At 40.3% G+C, this 25,820-nt stretch overlaps 1 protein-coding gene across 3 annotated transcripts in view; it reads right to left on the minus strand.

Annotated features, from left to right (window-relative positions):
• The window catches only part of DCAF5 (DDB1 and CUL4 associated factor 5), a 93,922-nt gene that overhangs the window by 58,318 nt on the left and 9,784 nt on the right, over nt 1–25,820 (minus strand). For 2 of the 3 annotated variants that reach the window (XM_047797564.1, XM_047797565.1), the window contains exons 2-5: nt 8,417–8,560; nt 5,181–5,217; nt 4,012–4,151; nt 1,212–1,341 (exon numbers count right to left, since the gene is read on the minus strand). In XM_047797564.1, the coding sequence (XP_047653520.1) occupies nt 1,212–1,341; nt 4,012–4,151; nt 5,181–5,217; nt 8,417–8,560 (451 nt within the window). Of the gene's footprint in view, nt 1–1,211; nt 1,342–4,011; nt 4,152–5,180; nt 5,218–8,416; nt 8,561–18,363; nt 18,384–25,820 lie in introns of those variants that run through there. The other variant, XM_047797566.1, reaches the window with a different exon arrangement.

Raw genomic sequence — 25,820 nt, forward strand, 5'->3', positions numbered from 1 at the left:
TTATGATATGGACAAGGCAGAATGGTTTTTTCCTAAAGAGCCCAGAGTAGTGGAGAATGCTATAGCTGAACACAGGTACTGTCTTCCTGGCAAAGAACAAGCCTCCCTAAGCACACAGTGCAAAGGCACAACAGGGGTCCAGCCTCTACACACATTTCAGCCACATGGAAAAAAAAGGAAGAGCCAGGTGCACATGCAACAGAGAGCAGGAAAAGTCTCTGTTGCCCTATGGAGCCTCAGGGAGCCCTGCTCAACACCAGGGACTTCCTTCTGGGTTAGAGAGATCTGCCAGAGTTCCAACCCCATCAGACTGCCCGATGGAGAAATTTAGCTAGTACTAAAAATCACCAAGGAAGATAATCCTCTTTACTTAATTGCCTCTTTCATCTGAGGCCCATGAAATAAATCATAGCCTCCCTTACTTTCCAAGGTACTCTTCTGCAGTAGTGCCTTAAGGTGGCAAGTTAGCTCCATGTGGAATTTTCAGAATGGCTAGTAATACATACAAATCTTTTATAAAGCAAGGTTTGGTTTTACGTACGGGCACCATAAAAGGTCATCTCTCCCTCATGGGATTTAAGGAACATAAGACTCCTATTTGTCCCATCTACAAAACTCCCCCATTAGTGGTTTGTATCATCAACTTAGAATTGTCTTAAGTGTACTCTTAATAATGCAAACAGAAGGGGAACAAATTAGGTCCCTAACACTTCAGTGCAGTGGCTTTTAACTACTGTTGTAGTCACTGGTCCTTTTGAGAAAGTGAAGAAAGCCCATCTCAGAAGAACACACTTATTTGGGGACTTCACAGTTCTCCTGAAATTCATATCCCTTTCACCCTGGGTTAAGAATCCTCAGTTCAGTGGCAATAAGTTTAACAAATCACTACCATTCCCTCTACAACACCTCCCATGCATCTGGGGAACCCTGGACATAAAGACAGAAGAAGGCAGTATTAAAGAGAAACTCTCATTATTGCAAAGTTTGCCTAGAATTGATCTGTCTAGAGTCCAGATTACAATTTATGACTCCTCTTTAGCAAGGAGTGTCTGGGGATACGGTTCCCCTGGCTTTAGATACAACAGGATATCTTACATGTCCCATTGAGATCAATTGCCAAATGTGTTCTTACAACCCTTGCTGGCTGATCTCATTACCTGAGAGTTGAGGAAATGAAAAGTTTTAACACCTTCTGAATAAAGGGAGCTCACCTCTGAGGTTTTCGAATATCCCAGAGTCCCACTCCTTCCTTTGAATTGGCTGTGGCCAATAACCTGGGCTCCACCGGGTTAAACATGACACTGTGGAAGGCTGATGGATAGTTGGCCAGGCAGAAGGGCTCTGTGAAGAGAGAAATTCTGATCAGTCCACTTCAGGCGCTTCTGGGCCAGTAGCAGGTAGACACACAGGAATGTGAACGCAAGGAGGAGCACAGCCTTTAACAATCACTGCAACAGCCTGGAACCCAACCTAATACCTCATCCCAGTAGCCACACTCACTCACAAGGTCCCCCCAGGTCCTGGCACACACCTGCACACAGTGTGAAAGTAGCAACTTAAAACAACATATACACAGATGTTAAGCTATAATACTTGGAAATACACACAGCATCCAGAGATCCTATGACAAAGCAGAAATGGTCACTGTAAGCAGGAAAGAAAGCTGTTTACAGTAAATAAAACTGAATTCTGCATGAGCTGAAAAAATTCACAACCAATTACTAGTAGGATTATAACACCTTAATCCAAATTTATGAACTTCAGAAATTTTAAAACTATACAAAGGAGTTCCTGTTGTGGCTCAGCAGAAATGAACCCAACAGGTATCCATGGCCTGCTCACCGTATTAAGGATCCAGCATTGCTGTGGCTGTGGCATACACTGGCAGCTGTAGCTCCAATTCAGCCCCTAGCCTGAGAACTTCCATAAGTGGCAGTTGAAGCCCTAAAAATTAATTAATTAATTAATTAACAACTACACAAAGATTTAATGAAGACAAAACAATAGTTAGGAATTTTTCCTTCTGGTCTTATTGCTCCCTAAATTGAAAAGAAAATGGCCTCAGTCTAGAATTCTAAGATTCCAATGTTGGAATATTTTTTAAAAAAGGCATCTCGTATGTGAACTATTCTTGCATCCAGGCAGCTCCTAATCAACTTCACCTAGAAACCCTGTGGCCTCTTGCATATATTAGTGGGCTCCAGGTGAGGAAGGAACTTCACTGCCTAGGAGGACATACTCCTATGGAAGTGGTTTAGGAGCAAAGACAAAAAGCTCTCCCAGAAGTTCCCATCGTGGCGCAGCAGAAACGAATCCAACTAGGAACCATGAGGTTGTGGGTTCGATTCCTGGCCTCACTCAGTGGGGTAAGGATCCAGCATTGCCATGAGCTGTGGTGGTGTAGGTCGCAGACGCAGCTCGGATCCCGAGTTGCTACGGCTGTGGTGTAGGCTGGTGGCTACAGCTCCAGTTAGACCCCTAGCCTGGGAACCTCCATATGCCATGAGTGCAGCCCTAAAAAGGACAAAAGACCAAAACAAAAAAAAAGAAAAGAAAGCACTCTCTAGCCTACAATTTTTGTATGCAATATTTCATACGTCTCTAGGCACAGGGAGTGCTGTCACCTCATCCAGCAGGTAGTTCAGACAAAGGAGAATTTCACCTACCAAGCCCACTGTGACTCAGCCATAGCTGCTGCTTTTGGCTACCTCATCTGCCTGACCCTGGCGGCAAGTTTCTCTTACAGAATGAACCTCAGCAATGAGCACAACCCAGCATATTAAGTTCTCGGAATACAGAATAATAAAAAAAACCCAGAAGGAGTTCTCTTTGTGGCTCAGCAGTTAACAAACCTGACTAGGATCCATGAGGATGTGGATTTGATCCCTGGCCTCTCTCAGTGGTTTAAGGATCCAGTATTGCCATGAGCTGTGGTGTAGGCTGCGGATGTGGCTCAGGTCCCATATTGCTGTGGCTGTGGTATATGTCAGCAGCTGCAGCTCCAATTCAACCCCTAGCCTGGGAACTTCCATATGCCTGCCGCAGGTGTGGCCCTAAAAAGCAGGAAAAAAACAAACAAAAAAATCCCACAAAAACCCCAAGTCAGCCATGCAAGGCAGGCAGGATAGAAACTCTATGTACTTTGTAATGTATACATGTAAGGATAACTTGATCCCCTTGCTGTACAGTGGGAAAAAAAAAATAGTAATAATAATAATAAAAAAAAGAAAGAAACTCTATGTACAAAGGTATGGTCATGACAAAGCTGCATCAATAGTGGAGCTGGGGGTGGCACTGAGGGTATGCTGCAGGAAAGAGCCTTTGAAGACAGAGCGCCAGAGAAATCTCTCTACAGGAAATGAGCTGAAATGATGCATTTCCTGAAGAACTTCAGAGAAATTCAACAAGACAAATTCTTCATTTTACATGCCAGAGACCCAAAGAACACATCTGGAAGAGGAACTCAGCCAGACAATCCCCCTTTAAACAAAGTGTCTCTGCTATCACTTTTAAGTTCCTATATATGGTTATGGTGAGGTTCTATGGTTCTTTCAGCAAAATAACAAGCCTGAAACCAGGCTGCAAGAAGTACATAAGATTTCATTCCCAATGTTGGAATACTTAAAAAAAAAAAATTCTCTGTAAATAACCAGAATATGTGCAGTTAGCACCATGCACAGAGCTGGCGCTTGGTGGCTGGCCCTCCACAAATGAGGCACTGGACGCTGTGCTCCTTGGGGCTACTACACAACAAGATACTGTGGTGTTTACTACAGGTGCAACATCTGTGGAAACTCACAGGTGACTGGAGAAGGACTGGCAGAGGTGCCTCACTGCCGACCACTGAGGGGTAGGATGGGACTTCTAGAAATGCACATTTATATCTCTGTGTGAGTTTCCTCTCCTGCAGAGCACTTCAGTCCAGGTAACTCAAGTCATAAATTGGATCTGCAAAGAACCTGACATCAAACTCTTCAACACAACCCAATCAACTTTTCCATAGTAACCTACCTCCATGGGGAGATTCCCGGATGTCCCAGATGAGAACCCGGCCATCATCTGAGGAGCTGGCAAAAATGTTGTCATTCACTGGGCTCACCGACAAGCCATACACTGCATCTTCGTGCGCAAACACATCTAAGGTCTCACTGCTGAGGGACAGAGAGCAGAGAGAGGCACACACGTACACACAAATATAGTGCACAGTCCCAGCCCTCTAGTTCCCAGAATGGAGTTCTCGTTCATTTCCAGGAGAATGTCGCCCTAATAAAACCCAAAGGATATTACATCTACTAAAAAGTAGGTAATTCAACTTCCAAGTTTTAAAAAAAGCATTATTATTAAAGAGACAAGATTTTACAAATTTGCTTTTTGCACTAAATAGGCATATTTAAAAGTGATTCAGGGAGTTCTCTTATGGTACAGTGAGTTAAGGATCCAGCGTTGTCACTGTAGTGGCCCAGGTTGCTGCTGTGGTGTGGATTTGATTCCTGGTCTGGGAACTTCCACATGCCATGGGTGCGGCTGAAAAAAAAAAAAGTGATTCGACGCATATGAATGTCATGTTTTCACTTAATACAGAATATATCTGCTTGTGTACGGTCTTGGGAGTAGTGCTGGATTTCCAAAAAAAGCAAGGGAAAGCTTTAAAGCAGCCCTGATCCCAGCAGGAGTAGACGACGGATTTCCCGGCAGTCTGGCATAGTGAGTAAAAGCATGGCTCTAAAGCCACGCTGCCTAAGTTCAGATCCTAACACCACTCGATCTTAAGCTACCTAACATCTCTAGGCCTCAATTTCCTAACTGAGATCATAAGAGCATTGCCTCATGAAATTATTGTGAGGGTAAATCAATTAATACCTACAAAACATTTAAAATGATGCCTGGCACATAAATATTAACTACTACTATTATTATTAAGTAGTAATAAGTAAGATTCCTTTCCATCCAATCCCTCCTTTTAAATTTTCAACTGAAAACTATAATTTTATATCACCTTTGCAAACTTTTTAATCAAAATTTTAATTCAAAACTATTATAGAAATCTTTTTCAGCAGAAGACAGCTGGTTTCATGTTATTTTCTTCAAAAAACAAAAACTATTTTGGTTTAAAGAGCTATCTTCCTTTCTTCATATGAAAAATGGAGTTAATCACCTTCACATACCAACAATCTATTTACCTTTCAACATCGTGGAGGATAACTTGCTCATCATTTCCTGTAAGGGAAAAAGCAGACATTTGATAATTCCTGCAAAGTGGTCCTATCCATATTACAATTCAGTATTTTATTAAAGATTTCAGGGAAAACAAATGAACAAAATCAATGCTTAAAAAACCCAAAAAGCGGGAGTTCCCATCATGGCGCAATGGTTAATGAATCCAACTAGGAACCAGGAGGTTGTGGGTTCGATCCCTGGCCTTGCTCAGTGGGTTAAGGATCCAGCGTTGCTGTGAGCTGTCGTGTAGGTGGCAGACACGGCTTGGATCCCGCGTTGCTGTGGCTGTGGAGTAGGCCGGGGGCTATAGCTCTGATTAGACCCCTAGCCTGGGAACTTCCATATGCCTCAGGAGCGGCCCAAGAAATGGTAAAAAAGACCAAAAAAAAAAAAAAAACCCAAAAAGCAAAGTCAATGTTAATACAAATTAGGAATGCTCATTAGGAAAAAACATTTATAAAAATAATTTAAGGAGTTCCTGTCACAGCTCAGCAGTAACGAATCTGAGTAATATCCATGAGTATGCGGGCTAGATCCTTGGCCTTGTTCAGTGGGTTAAGAATCCGGCATTGCCATGAGTTGAGGTGTAGGTCACAAATGTGGCTCAGATCTGTCATTGCTGTGGTTGTAGTGCAGGCCAGCAGCTGCAGCTCTGACTTGACCCCTAGCCTGGGAGTGTCCATATGCTGCAAAAAAAAAAGATAATATGAGAAAAGATAATATGAGAAAAAGAATATATATATGTGTGTGTGTGTGTATATACATATATGTAAAACTGGGTCACTCTGCTGGGTCATGGCAGAAATTTACAGAACATTGTAAATCAACTATGTAATTTTTTTTGAATGCTATTAACAAGTGCTTAAAAAAAACCCTGTGGCTATTAAGGAAAGGAGTAAACAATCATGACAAATTAATTCATTCATCCAAGCCACCTTTTTTTCTTTTAACTGAAATACTTATTAACTGTGAGACCTGAAATAACATCTGTAATTTTTCTTTCTTTCTTTTTTTTTTTTTTTTTTGCTTTTTAGGGCCGCACCCATGGCATATGGAAGTTTCCAGGCTAGGGGTTGAATCAGAGCTGTGGCTGCCGGCCTACTCCACAGCCAGGGCAACACGGGATCCGAGCTGTGTCTGCAACCTACATCACAAGTCACGGCAATGTTGGATCCTTGACCCACTAAGCAAGGCCAGGGAGCAAACCTGCAACCTCATGGCTACTAGTCAGATTTGTTTCCGCTGTGCCACAATGGGAACTCCATCTATAACTTTTCTATGCCTCAGTAAAATAGGAATAATAACAGTATTTACTTCACAGAGTTATTATAAAGATAAGAGTGCATTTGTAAAAGCATTCAGTATTGGATTAAGTTCCCAACAAAGGTTTGCTACTATTCACATCCTCGTCATCTTTTATAGCATTAAAATTTAATAACTGTGTTACATCAAATAATGGTAAAGTTTTTATCCATGACTTTTTTCTCCTGTATTTCTCTCTATTCCATCAAGGAATCTAAAAATACTACATTCACGATATTATTAATCCTATCTTCAGATGTTTATAGCCAAAAAATAAAAATCCAAAAATGAAGACAGTAAAAAAATTTCCCACTGTATGCTAAAAGCATAAGCAGTAGAGATGCGGCCAAGTCATCTTAAAGCCCTGGCTATAACTCTACTGTGGGTTCATGCCAAGTAAATCAAACCCATACTAATGCCTTCTAGGTAACATGCACAGTGTGAGGTGCTGAGGATACGAGAGGAATAAGATTCTGCCCAGCCCTTGAGGAACTCACAGTCCACCTGCACAAATAACTAATAGTGACAAAATGGGTTATCCTGCTGTAGCAATATGCTCCACCCCAGGGACACAGATGAAGGAGTAACCGTGTCCTTCGTGAGCAGGGTGGAAGTACATGGCACAAAGGGGGAAGGAAACGCAAATAACTCAAAACTCTTACTGATGGAAGACTTAAGGGAATTGGTGGGATTGGACAATTAATCATGGCCCATGGAGGAACAGAATTCGCCAAAGGCACAGGGCATTTAATATGGCAGGTGATTTAGTTAATCTGAGAACAAGATGCAGGGGAGGAAGATGAGGCCAGCCAGGTAGATTATGGTTAGACTGTATCCTGTGGACACTGTAGGGTCAAAGGTCCACATGGTCAAAACTTTCTTTTAAAAGAAAACTTATATAAACAATGAATAAGGAGAGTTAGAAACTGGTAGCAGAAATCACAGAAGGACACTGCAATAGTCCAGGCCAAAGATGAGGATCTGAATCAGGGCAGTGGGTATAGAAAGAGAGCAAAAACTAAAGGATGGATATGAGGCTTTCGAAACAGATTTGATAGTCTAGTTGGTGACTTTTAAGATGTGAAAATGAAAGAAAGGCAGGTCTGAAGATGACTTTGAGATTTCTATTAGGCTGAACCATATGATATCATCATTTCCATAATTAAAAATGCTTCAATGTCAGCAGTTTCTTAAAAGTTAAATTTAACAACTTAAATAATTAAGTGAATGTTAATAATAACTGAAAAAGGGAATCCATGGAACAAGAAATATTTGTGCAGGGGAGAATCTTAGTTTTACATCTACTGCATTTAAATCATTTTTGGAACACAAAGGTATTTGGTAGGGAATTCTGCAGTGCAGCAGAAAGGTCAGGACTAGAAACACAGTGGTCAGAAAAGAGTGTAATTGATAGATGCCATCATCAAGAGGCTGGCCTGAGCATGAGCCATTCCAATTGTTTGTTAGCACAATGGTTTTTCAAACAGAAGCTGTCCATAGGTCATAACACCAAGTTGAGTCACAACCTTTAAACTCTTTAAAAACAAACTAGTATAGAATCTATCTAAAAAAAAATAAAATAACACCAGACTGTACACATACTAAGAGTGTATACATACATACTGAGGTTAAATACTGTTTCTAATCTGTTTCTATATACCAGACTGCAATGTGAAAAGTTTTCTACCAAGAAAAAATAAGCGAGAAGGAAAGAAAGGACAGATACTAGTCTAATACACATGCCTAAACTGCTGTAATGCTTGTTAGCTGTAGGAAACCAGTAATTCCATGACTCAATGCGATAAAGTAAAGAAAATTAAGGACTTATTTTATCATTCCTTTATCTGAAACTCCAGCCACAGTCAATTTCCCAAGGGGAAATCTCTCATCTTCTCACCTCCAGAGAATACTTTGGTGTTCCCACTGTTGAAAGCCAGGCAAAAAATGTTGGAATGATGCTCTCCTTTCAGCTGTATGGGCTTAACTCTGGAGTGGATAGCTTGTTCCATGTGCCATAGTAGAACCCGGCGATCATCTCCTCCTTGAAGGGGAGTAAGAATCTAGGGTTAAAACAACTGACATTTCAAGGCTGACATTTGGTTTTGCCAGCCTCGAATCCCATACTCTCCAAAACTGCATCTCTCTAACTCCAAGGGATTCTGATGGAGCACATAAACCCAGGACTCTACCCCCTTAACCATCAGTAAACACAAGGCCTCTAAGCCATTCACTTTTCCCCAGGGACTGCATCTTGAACACACACACAGGAATGCAAACAGATACTGAAACCCTCAAAGCCATCCAGTTCCTGAATTTACAGAGACCTAGTTGTTTAAAATATTTCTTCACTTGCTATCTAAAATCCTTCCACTCATGTCTGCCCTCTACCTTTTTTTTTTTTTTTTTTTTTAGTCTAATAGAACCTGAGTTAGTTTCTAATGTTTGCAAACAAAGAACCCTAAAGAAATCCGTCACGGCTCAGTGGTTAGCGAATCCAACTAGGAACCATTAGGTTTTGGGTTCGATCCATGGCCTCGCTCAGTGGGTTAAGGATCCGGTGTTGCCATGAGCTGTGGTGTAGGCCACAGATGCGGTTCAGACCCCGTGTTGCTGTGGCTGTGGTGTAGGCAGGCAGCTACAGCTCCGATTCAACCCCTAGCCTGGAAACCTCCATATGCCGAGGGAGCAGCCCAAGAAATGGCAAAAAAAGACAAAAAGACAAAAAGACCAAAAAAAAAAAGAAAGAAAGAAAGAAAGAAATATGCTAGTATTTATAGTATAACAGTTTCCAAAGTACTCTCCTTGATGCGATCTCATTGACTAGACAAATGACAGCTGAGGAACTGCCTGTCACAGTAGCAGAATCAAGACAGAACTTGGCTCTTACGAAGTTCAGTCCAGATCTTTCTTCTGCTAAAGTGTCCATAGTCTGAGCTGAATGAGCAATATACCACATGAGCCAGCTCCTAGAAAATGAGAAGATATATGTTCTCCACATTCTTTATATCTGCAGATGCCTCAAACACATCTGTTAAGATGAACAATGGAATGTTAACAGTGGTTTACTTCTTCCAGAGAATAGAATTAAAAGAGAGGTAGAGGACAGATAAGAGTTTTTACTCTTATTTTATAGATTTGGCACTGCTTGACCCTTTATAAGAAGCCTATTTTACATTCTTAATAAAAATTTAACTTACAACAGGAGCAAACAAGGGCAGCATAGTAAGCTCTATACCTCTGCCTCCCCTCCTCCATCCAATGTAATAACCATAAACTGTATCACATCCATACAAGGGTGTACACGCAGCCATTAAATCAGTAGATCTAGCAAACTATTACGTTGATAGTGGATAAGCAATGAGGTGCTACTGTATAGCACAGGGAATGGTATGCAGTCTCTTGGGATAGACTATGATGGAAGATAATGTAAGAAGGGTAAAGAGTGTGTGTGTGTGTGTGTGTGTGTGTGTGTGTGTGTGTGTGTGTGTGCGCGCGTGTGTAGCTGGATTACTCTGCTGTATAGCAGAAAATGGTACAACACTGAAAATCAAATATACTACTTCAATAAAACTTAAAAAAATGAAAAAATAATCCACAGATCTATAAAAATTCAGAAATATTTCTGAAGGTCTTTGTTAAGGGGAAAATGAGGTGTAAAACAGTATGCACATCAATAACCACTTATGTAAAACAATATTTTTAAAAAGCTCCATGACAGCAGGAACCTTGTCAGTTTTGTTCACTACAGAATTCCCAGCACCTAAATGAATGCCTCAAAAAGTAAGCACTGAATGAATATGCTTATGCTTGCATATCTATGTTTGTGTTTGTATATCTAGATGGACATTAAAGTTTTTTTTAGTTGATACCACCTCTAGGTTAGGATTGGTTGGAGACTTTTCGTTGTGGTAAAGTATATATAACAGAAAATGTATCATTTAAAACATTTATCAATGTACAATTCAGTGGGATTAAGTATATTTGCAGTGTTGTGCAACTGTCACCATTTTCCATCTCCAGAACTTTTATGTCATCTCAAACTGAAACTCCATCCCCAATAAACACTAACTCCCCCAGCCCTCAGTAACTACCACTCTACTTTCTGCCTCTATCAATTTTTTCCTTTCTTTTTATGGCCACACCTGTGACATATGGAAGTTCTCAGGCCAGGAGTCCAATTGGAGCAGCAGCTGGAGCCTAGGCCACAGCCACAGACACAGCCACACTGGATCCAAGTTGCATCTGAGCCCTATGCTGCAGGTTAGAGCAACATTGGATCCTTAACCCACTCAGCCAGACCAGGGATCAAAACCACATCCTCACAGAGACAGTACTGGGTCCTTAACCCACTGACCCACAATGGAAATTCCTCTGTCTCTATGAATTTGATTATCCTAGGTATTCCCATATAAGTGGAATCATAATATTTGTCTTTTAATGCTTGGCTTATTCACTTAGCATAATGTCTTCAAGCTTCACCCATATTGTATCATGTATCAGAATTTCATTATTTTTCAAGACAATAATATTCCATTACACACACACCACACTTTTTAATCCATTTATCCATCTGCGGACATTAAAACTGTTTCCACCTTTTGGCTATTGTGACTAATGCTGCTAAGAGCATGGATTTACAATTATCTGTTCAAGTCTCTACTTTCAATTCTTTTCAATTCTTACTACTGGAAAACTTTTACATTTTAATTTTTACCTTACAGCTTCCTTTACTACTTGACATTTTGCCATAAACATATTTCTTCTTATAGTTAAAAAAAAAAGTAAAAGCTATAAGAGCCAAATCATACTTATTCTCCCTCCCCTAGAAAGGAGTTGCCTTTGTTCCCTGAATTCCTTTGTTCCTTGAGATCCTTCTTCCTTCCACTGCCGGTCAAAATCAAGTTCTGCATCTTCTTTCAAAGTATTTCATTGTCTACCAGACTGGTCCATTAAGTATGGCCCACAGTGTCATGTGTTTATGATCTGCCTATGTCAACTGTAAATTCTCTGGCTTAGGATGGTTATTTAAATTGTCTTATAAAACAATATGGAGATTCCTCAGAAAACTAAAAATAGAATTACCATTTGATCCAGCAATCCCACTCCTGGGCATCTATCCAGAGAAAACCATGACCCAAAAAGATGCATGTACTCCAATGTTCATTGCAGCACTATATACAATAGCCAAGACATGGAAACAACCTAAATGCTCATAGACAGGGGAGTGGATAAAGAAGATGTGGTACACATACACAATGGAATATTACTCAGCCATTAAAAGGAAAGAAATAACAGCAACATGGACCTAAAAATTATCATGCTAAGTGAAGTCAGTCAGACAATGACACACCAACATCAAATGCTATTACTGAGATATGGAATCTAAAAAAAGGGCACAATGAACTTCTTTGCAGAACAAATACTGACTCACAGAGTGAAAAACATTTCCAAATGAGACAGGTTGGGGGATGGTAGGATGCACTGAACATCTGGGATAGAAATGCTATAAAATTTGGTTGTGATGATCATTGTACAACTATAAGCTAAGGTCACAAGAATAAAGGTGTGGGTTTTTGTCATTTTATTTTAATGAAATATGGCATAAAGGAGTTTCCCTATTAATAGATTTACACAGATCATGGCCACTTTAGTTTTCCATATTCTCCACTCTTATTGTTTTGCCCTAACACCAAGGCCCCAGGTCAGGGACTTAGCAATGCTTTTGCTACTATGTATCTTATATTAGAGAAATATTTCTCTGTATCCCTATCTCTATCAAAAGTGGAAAACTGAAAGATAAAGAGGCCCACATGTCTCTTCTACTTACTCATGTTTCTAATCTAATCTCCCTGAGCCTAACTTTCACCAAATACAAAATGGGGATCATAATAGCTCTACTCATGGGTTTTATAGATTATAAAGCCCAAGTTCAAAAGAGTTAAGTAACCTGCAAAGGTCACAAAAGTAAGTAAAATGGTTACTTACTGTGGAGCCAAGATTCAAAAGGAAGCAGTTAAGATTCCATAGCCTCCACCCTCTTAACCACCACTCTAGACTGCTTGCCTTATAAAACAAAAAATGAACCATAATTGACAAAGCAAATTCAGCTGATGGACAACTGAAGGGATTCTACGTCTTGGTAGCACAACTCAATAAACATGTAGGTAAGGAGTTCCCATCATGGCCGAGCAAAAAAGAATCCGACTGGGAGCCATGAGGTTGCAGGTTCAATCCATGGCCTTGCCCAGTGGATTAAGGATATGGCGTTGCTGTGAGCTGTGGTGTAGGTCGCAGACATGGCTCGGATCCCGATTAGACTCCTACCCTGGGAACCTCCATTGCCTTGCTGCAGCCCTAAAAAGACAAAAACAAAAACAAAAAAAACAAGTATGTAGCTAAGAATAAAACAAAGGACCACAGGAATGAAAACAGAAGCCAACTTAATTGAGTAAATAGAGGGAGAGAGGCAGAGACCAAGAAAGGACAAGTTATGAACATTCTACCAATGCACCAAATTGATAATGGCTTATCATTATTATGAAGAATATACCAAGAATTCCCACAAATCAATTTTGTTTTTTGGGGTTTTTTTGGGGGGGGTTTCATTTAATTTTTTTATTACTCAATGAGTTTATTACATTTATAGCTGTACAATGACGATCACAATCCAATTTTATAGGATTTCCATCCCACAACCCCAGCGCATCCCTCTACCCCCCGAACTGTCTCCTTTGGAAACCATAAGTTTTTCAAAGTCTGTGAGTCAGTATCTGTTCTGCAAGTAAATTCATTCTGTCCTTTTTTCAGATGTCAGTTAAAGCATTTGATGTTGGTGTCTCATTGTATGACTGACTTCACTTAGCATGATAATTTCTAGGTCCATCCCTACAAATCAATTTTGAAAACCACTAGGAAAAGAGGCAAATAAGACAACTCTCAGAAGAGGAAAATCAAATAGGAGCAGATATTATAGAGGATCTCAACCTCTGTAGTAATCAGGGAAATATGAATTATAATTTAGATACCTTCTTACAAAATGGTACAAAGAATGTACAAGAATGTTCATTGTCTCATTGTTCATAAGAGCAAAAAACAAGAACGTAATAAATAAATAAATAATAAATAAAAATAAAAGCCTGGTTTCCTCATGAATGATTAGTTAGCTTCAACCCAACTGATAATCCCAACAGAATACAGCTACTTTAATGCTGATCATCTTGGGTTCATTTAATTCTGTACCGAACTCACCAATTCATCCTAAAATGTACTATAATCATTATGTAGCAGTAGCTTTGCAGTTACAGAAGGACCATATTTTAAATACTGCTCATTCTGGAGTTCCCTGGTGGCTTAATGGTTAAGGTTTCAGTGTTGTTGTCACCTGCTGTGGCCTGGGTTTGATTCCTGACCAAGGGTGTGGCCAAAAAAATAAATACTACTCTTTCTGAATGGGTTGTGAGCTATAAGCAGAAAGACTGCAAGCCCTTACACCATACTCTAATGAAACTAATTATTTAATGTTCTTAAAATAAGCAAAGCCCAGGAAAATTAAGGCACAGAAGGAAAGAATTTGCTTTGGACTTCCTAAAGTCAGCCAAGCACAGGACAGAACTGAAACTGCACTCTGAAACTCGGGATCAAATGCTCCTGCAGCACAACACTGTTTAAAGAACAAAGACATTTAAATGTCCATCAAATGAAGGCTGGCTAAAATTAGTGCTCAGTGAAATAAGCCAAACACAAAAGGATAAAAACTGTATGATTCCACTTAAATGAAGCATCTAGAGGAGTCAAATTAATAGTGACATAAACTAGAATGGTGGTGGCCAGGGGCTGAGGGAGGAGCAATGGGGAGCGATTGTTTAGTGGGTATGGAGTTTCAGTTTTGCAAAATGAAAAAGTTCTGGAGATGGTGATGGCTGCTGCACAACAACCTGAATGTACTAATGCTACTGAACAGTACGTTTAAAAATGATTAAAATGGTAAATTTTGTGTTGTACTATGCATTACGCAGGCAAAAAAAGCACAAGGCAGCTCTGTCTATACTGACATGGTGTAATCACATATACAAAGTGTTGGTGACTGTACTAACTATTCAAAACATTATTTTCTTTTAAAAAACAACACAATGAGATCTGATTGAGGGTTTGGGCTTTTATCTTAGTAGGTGGCAAAGGTGGTATGAAGTGCAAGCTCTAGGGTCTGGATTCAAATTCTGGTTTCACTATCATGGGTCCTTGGAAAGTTCTTTCACTTCTTTAGTTTCAAATTCATGACTGTACAATGAACAAAATGCCAACTATTTCCCAGGGTTGTTGTGAGGGTGAGATAATATATATAAAAGCACTTATTTAGCCCAGGGTGTCATTTATTAGGTATATACACTCCTCAAAACATCCTAGTTTCTCTTAAGTACTATCCATTAATTTGTTCTAATATTCCAAACTCTTATTTTAGGCGGTGTCAGAGTATGAATAGCATGACATATTTTAATAAAACAAAAATGCACATGAATTTGTACATGGAAGGGCAGATGCAAAGTGGTTAACAGAGGTTACCTCTTGGGGATGGCAATTTTACTTACTGCCCTTTTATACGGCTAGAGTTTTATTTTTTTAACCTGCAAGATAAAGGAAATCATTCATCCTAGCTCTCTTCTCAATCTGTTTATTCCTTTCTCTTCCATGTGTGTAGTAATCACCATTCTGTGCGGGCAAACCTACTTCTGTGTCAACTTCATCTCTCCTGAGCTCTAAGAGGAAGCATGGAGGTATAGAGGCAGATCCACACCAGTGAATGAGAAATAAGCCTGTTTTGCTCTTTTCCCAAAGTTAAAAATAATTAATGCTTGTATCAAAGTTCATTCATATGCATCTTCACTTGCAAGGTAAGGACTGTATATCCTTTTTTCCAGATGAGGCTCAAAGAGACAAAATGTCACATTAATAATCCAAGACGCTAGGCCTGGAGCCTAAAACCATGTCGTATCCCCTTCTACCAAAGTGCAAGAGGCAAGAACACTACTTACAATTCCAAGCGAGACTGTTTCACAGCTTTATGCAGCAAAGGAGAGCACCATCCATTTAGAACTTTTCATCTTCCCAAGCTGAAAGTCCATATCCATTGAATAACAGCTGTTTGTTCCCACCTTCCACCACCCCTGGTGACCACCACTCTACCTCTAGAGACACCACTTCTGGCTTTATGAATCTGACTACTCTAGGTACCTCATATGAATGGACTCATACAATATTTGTCCTTTTATGACTGGCTTATTTCATTTAGCATAAATGTCTTCAAGGTTTATCCATGTTGTAGCATGTACCAGAATTTCATTCTGTTTTTTATTCTTTTGGATGTATATTCCACAGTGCATTTGTTTATCCATTCACAGACACTTAGGTTGTGCATAATATTTGGCTAATGCCATTATGAGCTTGGTTATACAGATATCTGTTCAAGTCCCTGTTTTCAATAATCTTGCGTATACACCCCAAAATGAAATTCCTGTATATGTCAATGTTTAATTTTCTGAAGAACTGCCACCCCGTTTTCTACAATAGCCGTACCATTTTACATTCCTACCAACAATGCACAAGAGTTCCAATTTTCCACATCCTCGTCAACACTTGTAATTTTCTGGTTTTGATTTTTTGATAATAGCTATCCTATGGATGTGAAATATGTTGGCCATTCAGCCCTTCAAATAATAGCCTAAAACAACTCTCAAGTCCTTACCAAATATCTTGACATACATCATTCTACAAGCAGTCTGTTATGTTTCTTCATGTATTATTTTATACTTAACCTACTCTGAAATTCAGTTACCAGTCTTCTGCTCACTCATTCCACCCAAAGAACTGCCTGCGGTTTATTTCCACTGGTTTGGCATTTCACTACTTGAAGGAACTAATGTCATATATAAACTTGGGATAGTCACATACATTCTCTCCTCAAATCACTTACAGAAACATTAAGAGCACTAAAATCTATTTCACCAAGCAAGCCACTCCAATTAAACCAACTTTAGAGACAGATGTAGCACAAGGGAGCATAGCATTCAAAACCACAGTTTTAGGGAGTTCCCACTGTGGTGCAACAGAAAGGAATCCAACTAGTATCAATGAGGATGCAGGTTCGATCCCTGACCTTGCTCATTGGGTCAGGAATCTGACGTTGCCATGAGCTGCGGTATAGGTTGCAGACACGGCTCCAATCCTGAGTTGCTATGGCTGTGACGCAGGTCAGTGGCTGTAGCTCCAACTGGACCCCTAGCCTGGGAACTTCCACATGCTGTGGGTGCAGCCCTAAAAAAGCAAAACACTAAAATAAAATAAAAACAAAACCACAGGTTTAGGATACAGTTGTATAGGTTTTCAACTGTCCAAGTTGTTACCACTTACTAGACGTATACCTTTAGACGGGTTAGTTGACCTCTCTAAACTGTATCCTCTCACCTGCAAAACTGAGAAAATAACTCTACCTGTTTTTATACTGTTATGTTACGATTAATGAGACAGATCTGTATGAAGGGCTCGGCCCACTGCCTGATATACAACTCCAGCTAGATAAATGTTAGCTAATTATGCTCTTTGAACTTTCAACAACAACCGCTGACATCAGATAAATTAACTTTGGGTCAGGGACTATCCTAAGGGTTTTACATGTAATGGTTCTTCTAATCCTTTTAACAACCCTATGAAGCAGATATTGCTATCCTTACTATCCAGATGAAAATAAGGAAAAGCTAAATATCCTGAAAGTACACGGCTACCAAGAATGGGAGTTGGGATCTGAATCCAAGTAATCTGTCTCCAGAGACTGTGCTCCTCACCACACAATCCAGCCTCCCAGGTACAAAGCAGATGAGTGAAATCTGACAGATTAAATAGCAGACTGGAGATCATACAACCCTTTTTTGGCTGCATCCATGGCATACGGAGTGAACCTTCAGCCACGGCAGTGACCCATGCCAAAGCAGCGACAATGCCAGATCCTTAATTGGCTGAGCCATCAGGGAACTCCTATACAATCCTTTTTAAAGGAAAGCCACTACTCAAGTCTAGCCAGTTACTGCCATTTAGAGGAGTGCAGGCTTACATTTGTCTGATCTCCCAATTTCTCAACCTGATTTTGGCAGGCTCAATGCAGGCTTCAGTGCAGGCTGCATTTAGCCCATGGCTAAGTTAAAACTGGGTGATCTGCTCAAGGTCACAAAACTGGGGTCCAATGGCACTTCCTAAATCAGGAAGAAAAAAAATCAAATGGCAAGTGTAGGCAGCAGGTATGGAGAGGTATTACAATACAGATTTTGTTCTTCACTACAGAAGTAGCCCCAGGAGGGGTAATTCTGCTAATACCCTGCCCTTACCTAGTACCCTGCTCCTGAAAACTGATTGCTCTCATCTACCTATTATCTCATTTTTCCACATATGCAATTAGGTAAGTAGGGCAGAAACATTACTCCCATTTTAAAGATGTGAAAAAATGAGGCACTGGTTTGCCTCGACTCCCAGCTTGAAGCACTCTACCTTAAATGGAAAGCTGAAATTAAAGTAGCAGCAACACCCTAAAAAGACATCCAGGACCCTGGGAAATGAAATGGTTTCTCTAAAATCAGATGACTAGTAGCAGTGGGGTTTAACAGAGGTAGGGTTTTTAAATCCTAAGCCAGCACACCAATCCCTAGACAACGTCTGTAATTCCTGAACAGAAACAGAGAAAGGAAACCACAAATATCTTAAACCAGAATCACAGAACAGAGTTGGAAGAGACCTAACAGATCATCTCCAACATCCCCATTCTGCCAGTGAAGAAACTAAGGCACAAAGAGGTAGACTCACCTATCCAAGAATACACCACCAGTTAGTCGCAAAGTGGTATTCAAAGTCAAGATGTGTGATTCCAAAGTCCCTGTTGTTCCTAAAGTGTGGTAAGCAGAGGCCACTGAATGATCTCACCCAGTAGAGAAATGATTTTAAAAATTACATATTTTAATATGTATTAGGAAAAAAAACACCTGGCACATTAAACCCATGATTTCATAGACATTCTAATTAATATAAAGTTTCCTTTCAAATAGTTTTTAAGGAGTCAATTTAAAAAAAATATCAGGGAGTTCCCCTTGTGGCTCAAAGGGTTAAGAACCCAACTAGTATCCATGAGGATGCAAGTTCAATCCTTGGCCTCGCTCAGTGGGTTAAGGATCTGGTGTTGCCACAAGTTGTGGCACAGGTCACAGATGCAGCTGGGATCCTGCATTGTCGTGGCTGTGATGTAGGCCGGCAGTTGCATCTCTGATTTGACCCCTAGCCTGGGAACTTCCAGATGCTGCAGGTGTAGCCCTAAAAAAGAAAGAAAGTTAAATAATAGCACAAGTGATACCCCTTAAATGTGACAAGGGTCAAATGAAACTTCTGAAATTTAGAGACTAGTTTACCAGGCACCTCTAATATCTACCTCCTTAAGAGGGTGCTTCTAAATATGAGCATGTGATCTGACACACACTCAAACACAGGTTTACTAGGAGCTCCCGTCATGCATGGCTCAGTGGTTAACGAACCCAACTAGCATCCATGAGGACGCCAGTTGGATCCCTGTCCTTGCTCAGTGGGTTAAGGATCTGGCATTTCCGTGAGCTGTGGTGCAGGTGGCAGATTTGGCTTGGATCCCGCGTTGCGTTGCTGTGGCTGTGGTATAGGCCGGCAGCTGTAGCTCCAACTGGACCTCTAGCCTGGGAACTTCCATATGCCGCGGGTGCGGCCCTAAAACAACCAAAAAAATAAAAACAAAAACAACACAGGGTTAACCAGGCGAATGTGGCCATTTTAACAAAGCTGCAACCTAATCAGCTGCACTCAAATTAGCCTAAAGACAGATTACCAAAATTTAAGATAAAAATATTCAGCTGGAGCTCCCGTCGTGGCTCGGTGGTTAATGAATCCGACTAGGAACCATGAGGTTGCAGGTTCGATCCCTGGCCTCGCTCAGTGGGTTAAGGATCTGCCGTTGCCATGAGCTGTGGTACAGGTTGCAGATGCAGCTCGGATCTGGCATTGCTGTGGCTGTGGCGTAGGCTGGCGGCTACAGCTCCGATTCAACCCCTAGCCTGGGAACCTCCATATGCCACAGGAGCGGCCCTAGAAAAGGTAAAAAGACAAAAAAGAAAAAAAATATTCAGCAGCCTCATCAATAATTAAGTTATATGAGAACTTTGGCAAATATAAAAATTTTTAAATAATACCATCTTCACACACTGACTGAATTGGCAAAGATTAAATGATGCCCAACAATAGCCATGATGCAGTCTCATAATACATTGTTACAAGTATAAATAAGTTAGCTCAACCATTTAGAGGGGAAAAAATATACATGTATAAAATGCATTTTATAAATACAAAAAAAAAATTGATCAAGAATCCCATTTCTAAGATTGTATTCTAAGCGAAAATACAAGTTTTCATAAAGGTTTAGCTATAAGAATTGTGATAAAAGCAAAAAATAAGTAGAATTAAGCAGGAAATGGTTAAATTCTGATGTAGGCCCTGACAGGATACAATGCTGCCATAATATACCACACTTTAGAACAGTAAAGTATGTTCTAAAAGTAGTTCTCAAAGTATGTTCCATGAATCCCAGGAGGCTTGCTAAGTCAAAATTATTTTCACAATATCACTAAAATGCTATTTGCCTTTTCATTGTGTTGACATTGTATTGATGGCGCAAAAGCAATGGTGTGTAAACCTACTGGTGCCTTAGCACTAATCACGGGTAGTGACTGTCCTTAACTGCTACACACTGGTTGTAAAAAATAAATGCCAGTTTCACTTAGAAATGTCCCTGATGAAGCAGTAAAAATAATTTTATTGAATTTCAACCAGAGTACACATCTTAATACTCCGCATGATGAAGTACACATAAAGCACTTCCGCTACACACCAAAGAACAATGGTTATTTTGTGAAAAAGCACATGTGAGATAGTTTGTACTGTGAGCTGAACTGGCTGCTTTTGTCATGGAAACAACTGACACTTCACTTGAAACTGACATAGACTATGGTTATTCAGACTTGAGTACTTGGCAGATATTTTCTCAAAAATGAACATGAGCCTGTCACTTCAAGGAGAACAACTAGCAGTATTCATATCTAATGATAAAATTCAAGCTTTCAAATGAAAATAAGAATTTTGGAAAACTTGGAATTTCCACTGTGGTACAGTAGAAACGAATCTGACTAGTAACCATGAGGTTGAGAGTTCAACTCCTGGTCTCGCTCAGTGGGTTAAGGATTCAGTGTTGCTGTGAGCTATAGTGTGGCATAGGCCGGCAGCTGTAGCTCTGATTAGACCCCTAGCCTGGGAACCTCCATATGCTATGGGTGCAGCCCTAAAAAGCAAAAAAAAAAGAAAAGAATTTTTGAAAACTTATATTCACCCACAGTGACTTTAATCACTTCCCAAAACTTTAAAGACTTTTCTGATGAGACAGATGGTGGTGATATTAACATGATTTCTTAAAATACATTACATAATGAAATGGGTCAAGATTTAGAAAATCTCTATAACTCAGTTAACCAGTATCTTCCAACAATCAATGCACGATATTATAAAACAGTACGTGGATTATGTGTTGCCACATAAAGAATGTCTACGTTAATGCTTGTAAGCCGAGAAGTCTTTCAAAGAAAACATACAATAAAGGTTAAGAAATAATGTTAAAACGAGAAAAAAAAAAAAGAAGAAACAATGCATGGGCTCTTCTAATCCTCTTAACAATCCTATGAAGTAGGTATTTGCTATCCTTATTATCCAGATGAAACTGCAGAAAAGCCATATAAGCTGAAGGTACACAACCACCAAGACTGGGAGTTGGGATGTGAATCCAGGTAATCTGTCTCCAGAGATTATGCTCCTCACCACACAATCCAGCCTCTTAGGTCCGACGGGGCCAGGCAACAAAGTGAATGAGCAAAACCTGCCAGATTAAAAGGCAGACAGGAGAAAAGAAAGAAAGGAAGGAAGAAAGAAATTAATTGAGAACGAGGAAAGTTGTATAGTAAGATTGACAGGCGTCTGGATTTGCAAAAAAGGAAGGATAGGTAGGCTAGGAATTAAATCTAGAGAATCAACCAGAGTGACAGTAGGCCTCTACTCTGGAAAATTTCTAATACTAATCTGAAAAATGAGGCACCACCAACTTAATCAAAACATTTATGTTCAGAGACAATAAAACTGCAGATAGAACAAGTGGTGAAGAAAACCACTTTATTTAAGTCCTTCATCAATGCAGAACCTCATGACTTTCCCTACTGAGGGACCAGGTCAGAGGACCCAGATTTTAATCTTGCTTGTACTACTTTCTAGTTGTGAGCGACTGAGCTAATCACTTTACCTCTTTGCTCCTTCATATCTTTATGTGTAAAATTAAAGGCTTCAATTAGATGAACATTAGTCCTTTCCAGCAATAAAACTGTATGAATCCAGTATGAACATCAGGAGCCTAAGATCACAAGAAAGGTAAAATCAGGACTCTAATCCAGATCTTTTAAACTTCTTTAATGTTGACATTCCATAATATGAAAGACTTTCCAGAGCCAACTGTCCAAATACTTGAAAAACTGTAATTCCTAAAAACCCTTCTCACCCAACCTATACACTTGAGGGGGCCAAATTTTATTCCAAATGTATCTGGTGTTAGACAGATACTCCACAAAACTAAGACTTAAGCATGATTTTAATATCAATATCATACAACTTTTGGTTAAAAATATTTCAGGAAAAAACACCTTTCCTCAAAATCAATTCTACAAAAGGTACCAATCCACAGGAAGACAAAAAGAAAGAAAGAGGAAAGAAGGAAGGTAGGAAGAAAGAAAGAAAGAGAAAAAAGAATGTGCAACAACTGAACAGTAGAACAAGAACTATTAGAGAAGGTATACAGAAAAGGAAGGGCTAACAGCCTCTAGATCTACGATTTTCTTAATGGTTTGTAGTCTTTTTTTTCTAATAAGAGGACAAGGAGAGGACAACCAACAACTCTACCTCTCAGATTCAACTCAGTATCTTGAAAGTGGCAGCTGAAAGGGAAGAATGAAGGCCTGGAGGCTTTTCCAGAAGAGGCATTCAGTGGTGAATGGGAGGAGCTAAGAGGCTAGTGCTTTAATTTTACCTAAGTACAAGGATGATCTTGAGTAAGTGGCAAAATGACTTATCATCTAAACTAGGATTTTTTTTGGAGTCCCCGTCGTGGCTCTGTGGTTAACAAATCCGACTAGGAACCATGAGGTTGCGGGTTTGATCCCTGGCCTTGCTCAGTGGGTTAAGGATCCAGAGTTGCCGTGAGCTATGGTGCAGGTCCGTCGCAGACGTGGCTCGGATCTGGCGTTGCTGTGGCACTGGCGTAGGCCAGTGGCTACAGCTCTGATTAGACCCCTAGCCTGGGAACCTCCGTATGTCTTAGGTGTGGCCCTAGAAAAGACAATAAAAATAAAAATAAATAAACTAGGACTTTTTTTTTTTTAACAGTTTTATTTTTTATTTTATTTTTTTGTCTTTTTGCCATTTCTTGGACCGCTCCCGAGGCATATGGAGGTTCCCAGGCTAGGGGTCGAATCAGAGCTGTAGCTGCCAGCCTACGCCAGAGCCACAGCAACGTGGGATCCGAGCCGTGTCTGCGACCTACACCACAGCTCACGGCAACGCCGGATCGTTAACCCACTGAGCAAGGGCAGGGGCCGAACCCGCAACCTCATGGTTCCTAGCTGGATTCGTTAACCACTGCGCCACGACGGGAATTCCTAAACTAGGACTTTTTTAAGAATGAAAGGAGCACTAATCATTGTACCAGGACAATGAGGAAATCAGATGGTCCCAAGTAAACCAGGATATATGGTCACCTTAGGTATAAAGGATCCCCGCAAAGGCAAAAGAACCTATAGTTACCTGATCAACTATATATGTAATCTTACCTTATCAAATGCAGCAGCTCTGGCAAAGGCAAAAGATGGAAATCGGCCTTTCTTCCAACATCATCTCTGCTATTTGGATCTATTATTAATCTGTCAGTTACCTCAAACGCCATTTTCTCATTGAGTCCTACATGCCCCAGCCCTCTGGAATGTAATTCCCTTAAGACTGGCCCTAACTGGAAAACGGTCCTCAAAGCAAGCAGATCTGATCTCAATGCACATCAACTCTGTATCCTAAGAGGTACATGATAGAATCTCAGGTTTCCCCACTGCAAAGTGCAAGAAGCAAGCAAGGTGGAAGTGTGAACATGAAGGCATGGGAAAAGAAGAACTACGATTGTCAAGGCTCTCCCTAAATCCCTAGGAAAACTGATGTGAAGGGCAAGTGGGATCCAAAACCAGAACCTGAAGAGCAACCCTCTGTGTTCAGTCAGTCAGTGAGTAACAGAAGAAAATACCTTCTTTTTCACAGAAATGGAGTAAAGTTGCTGGTATAGAAGTAAACTTAACTTGCAAGAACACTAGGCTTTAGGTTAGTGTTTAAAGTGCTTCCAAATGATTGACAGTGCTCTCTAGGCAGATCCCTCCCTCAGGTTACATTGTTTAAATCTTCTTCAAAAAGCACTTTACTCTGAAGGGCATTATTTATCTATGCCCTAGGCATAGATATTTTCTGCCCATGTATAATTATAAGGAAAGATACCTATTTCTGTTGGTTGGAATTCAGCCAAACATAATCAACATGCTTTCAGCAAAAATCAAACTCAAATCACAGGTTCAGTAAATACATATATATTGTTAGTACTTTTAGTTGAGCTAATGGAGAAGAGGAACCAACGTGATAACCAGAGTCTGTACACCTACTCCTAATTAGACTGAAGTAGCTGCGGTTAACCCAGTGTGAAGTTAGTCACGTGGTTTACTTAAGGGGGCAGAGAACGTGCAGTGTTAAGGAAGGAGGCTTCAAATGGAAGCCAAGACCAAAATCCAAGTGAAGTCATTTTTAGTCCAGAGTGAGAGCTGCTTGAGGGGTGAGCCCTGCAGCTATGACCAGAACTGTGCTTATTGGCTCCAAGCCCATGATCCATCTCCTCAGCCCCACCCCTTCCTCTGTTTCCAAATAAAGGGGAAAAAGCATTAGCAAGTCTGAGAGGTGAGAGATAGGGAGATGAGAATGTAGGGGAAAGGCCAAATCGTTTCAAAATGTGCATAACATTCTAAAAATTTCAGAGGGGTTGGCAACATGTCTCAGAACTTATGCAGACTCAGGCTGGAAATCTAGCTCCACCACAAACTATTTGCTTTCATGAATTACTTTACTTCTCTAAACCTCAGTTTCCTCATATGTATGTATAATCTTAAGAGTACTATCCCTACCTTAGGAAAGATCTTTAAGTATTAGATTTGATCGTATATGTAAATGTGACTGACATATGAAACATCCCCCAAGTATCTGATAAATGAACAACATGCTCAAATAGTAACCTTTTTTTTGGTTAAATATTTATTTATTTATTTTATTTTTTTTTTTTTGTCTTTTTGCTATTTCTTTTGGGCCGCTCCCGCGGCATATGGAGGTTCCCAGGCTAGGGGTCGAATCGGAGCTGTAGCCACTGGCCTACGCCAGAGCCACAGCAACACAAGATCCCAGCCTCGCCTGCAACCTACACCACAGCTCACGGCAACGCCGGATCCTTAACCCACTGAGCAAGGGCAGGGACTGAACCCGCAACTTTATGGTTCCTAGTCGGATTCGTTAACCACTGCGCCACGATGGGAACTCCTTAGTTAAATATTTATTTTTATAGACTGCAGTATCTCAAAGACAGGTAGGGGGGAGTTTCGGTTGTGGCTCAAGTGGTAACAAACCTGACTAGTATCCATGAGGACAGGAGTTCAATCCCTGACCTTGCTCAGTGTGTTAAAGGATCCAGTGTTGCTGTGAGCTGGTGTAGGTCACAGACGTGCTTGGATCTGGCATTGCTGCGGCTGTGGCATGGGCTGGCAGCTGCAGCTCTGATTCGACTCCAAGTCTGGGAATTTCCCACGTGCTGCCAGTACGGCCCTTTTAGGTCTTTTTAAGACAAAAAACAAACAAACAAACAAACAAAAAACCTTTCAAAGTCAGACGAGGTATTCCTAACTTAATTTGGTAGGCACTAGGGAACAGTGTAGATTTTTGAGGGGTCAGCAGGGGATATGAGATAATGAGTTAAGTTTTAGGAAGCTTATATTATGTTGACAGTAGTGACTAGTAAGTTTTAAAGGTGAAAAGAACAAAAGCATAGGAAGCAGCTATTGGAACCAAATGTTCTACCAAGACCAAGGTAACAG

Source organism: Phacochoerus africanus, chromosome 9 (assembly GCF_016906955.1).
Source record: "Phacochoerus africanus isolate WHEZ1 chromosome 9, ROS_Pafr_v1, whole genome shotgun sequence".
Lineage (NCBI taxonomy): Eukaryota > Metazoa > Chordata > Mammalia > Artiodactyla > Suidae > Phacochoerus > Phacochoerus africanus.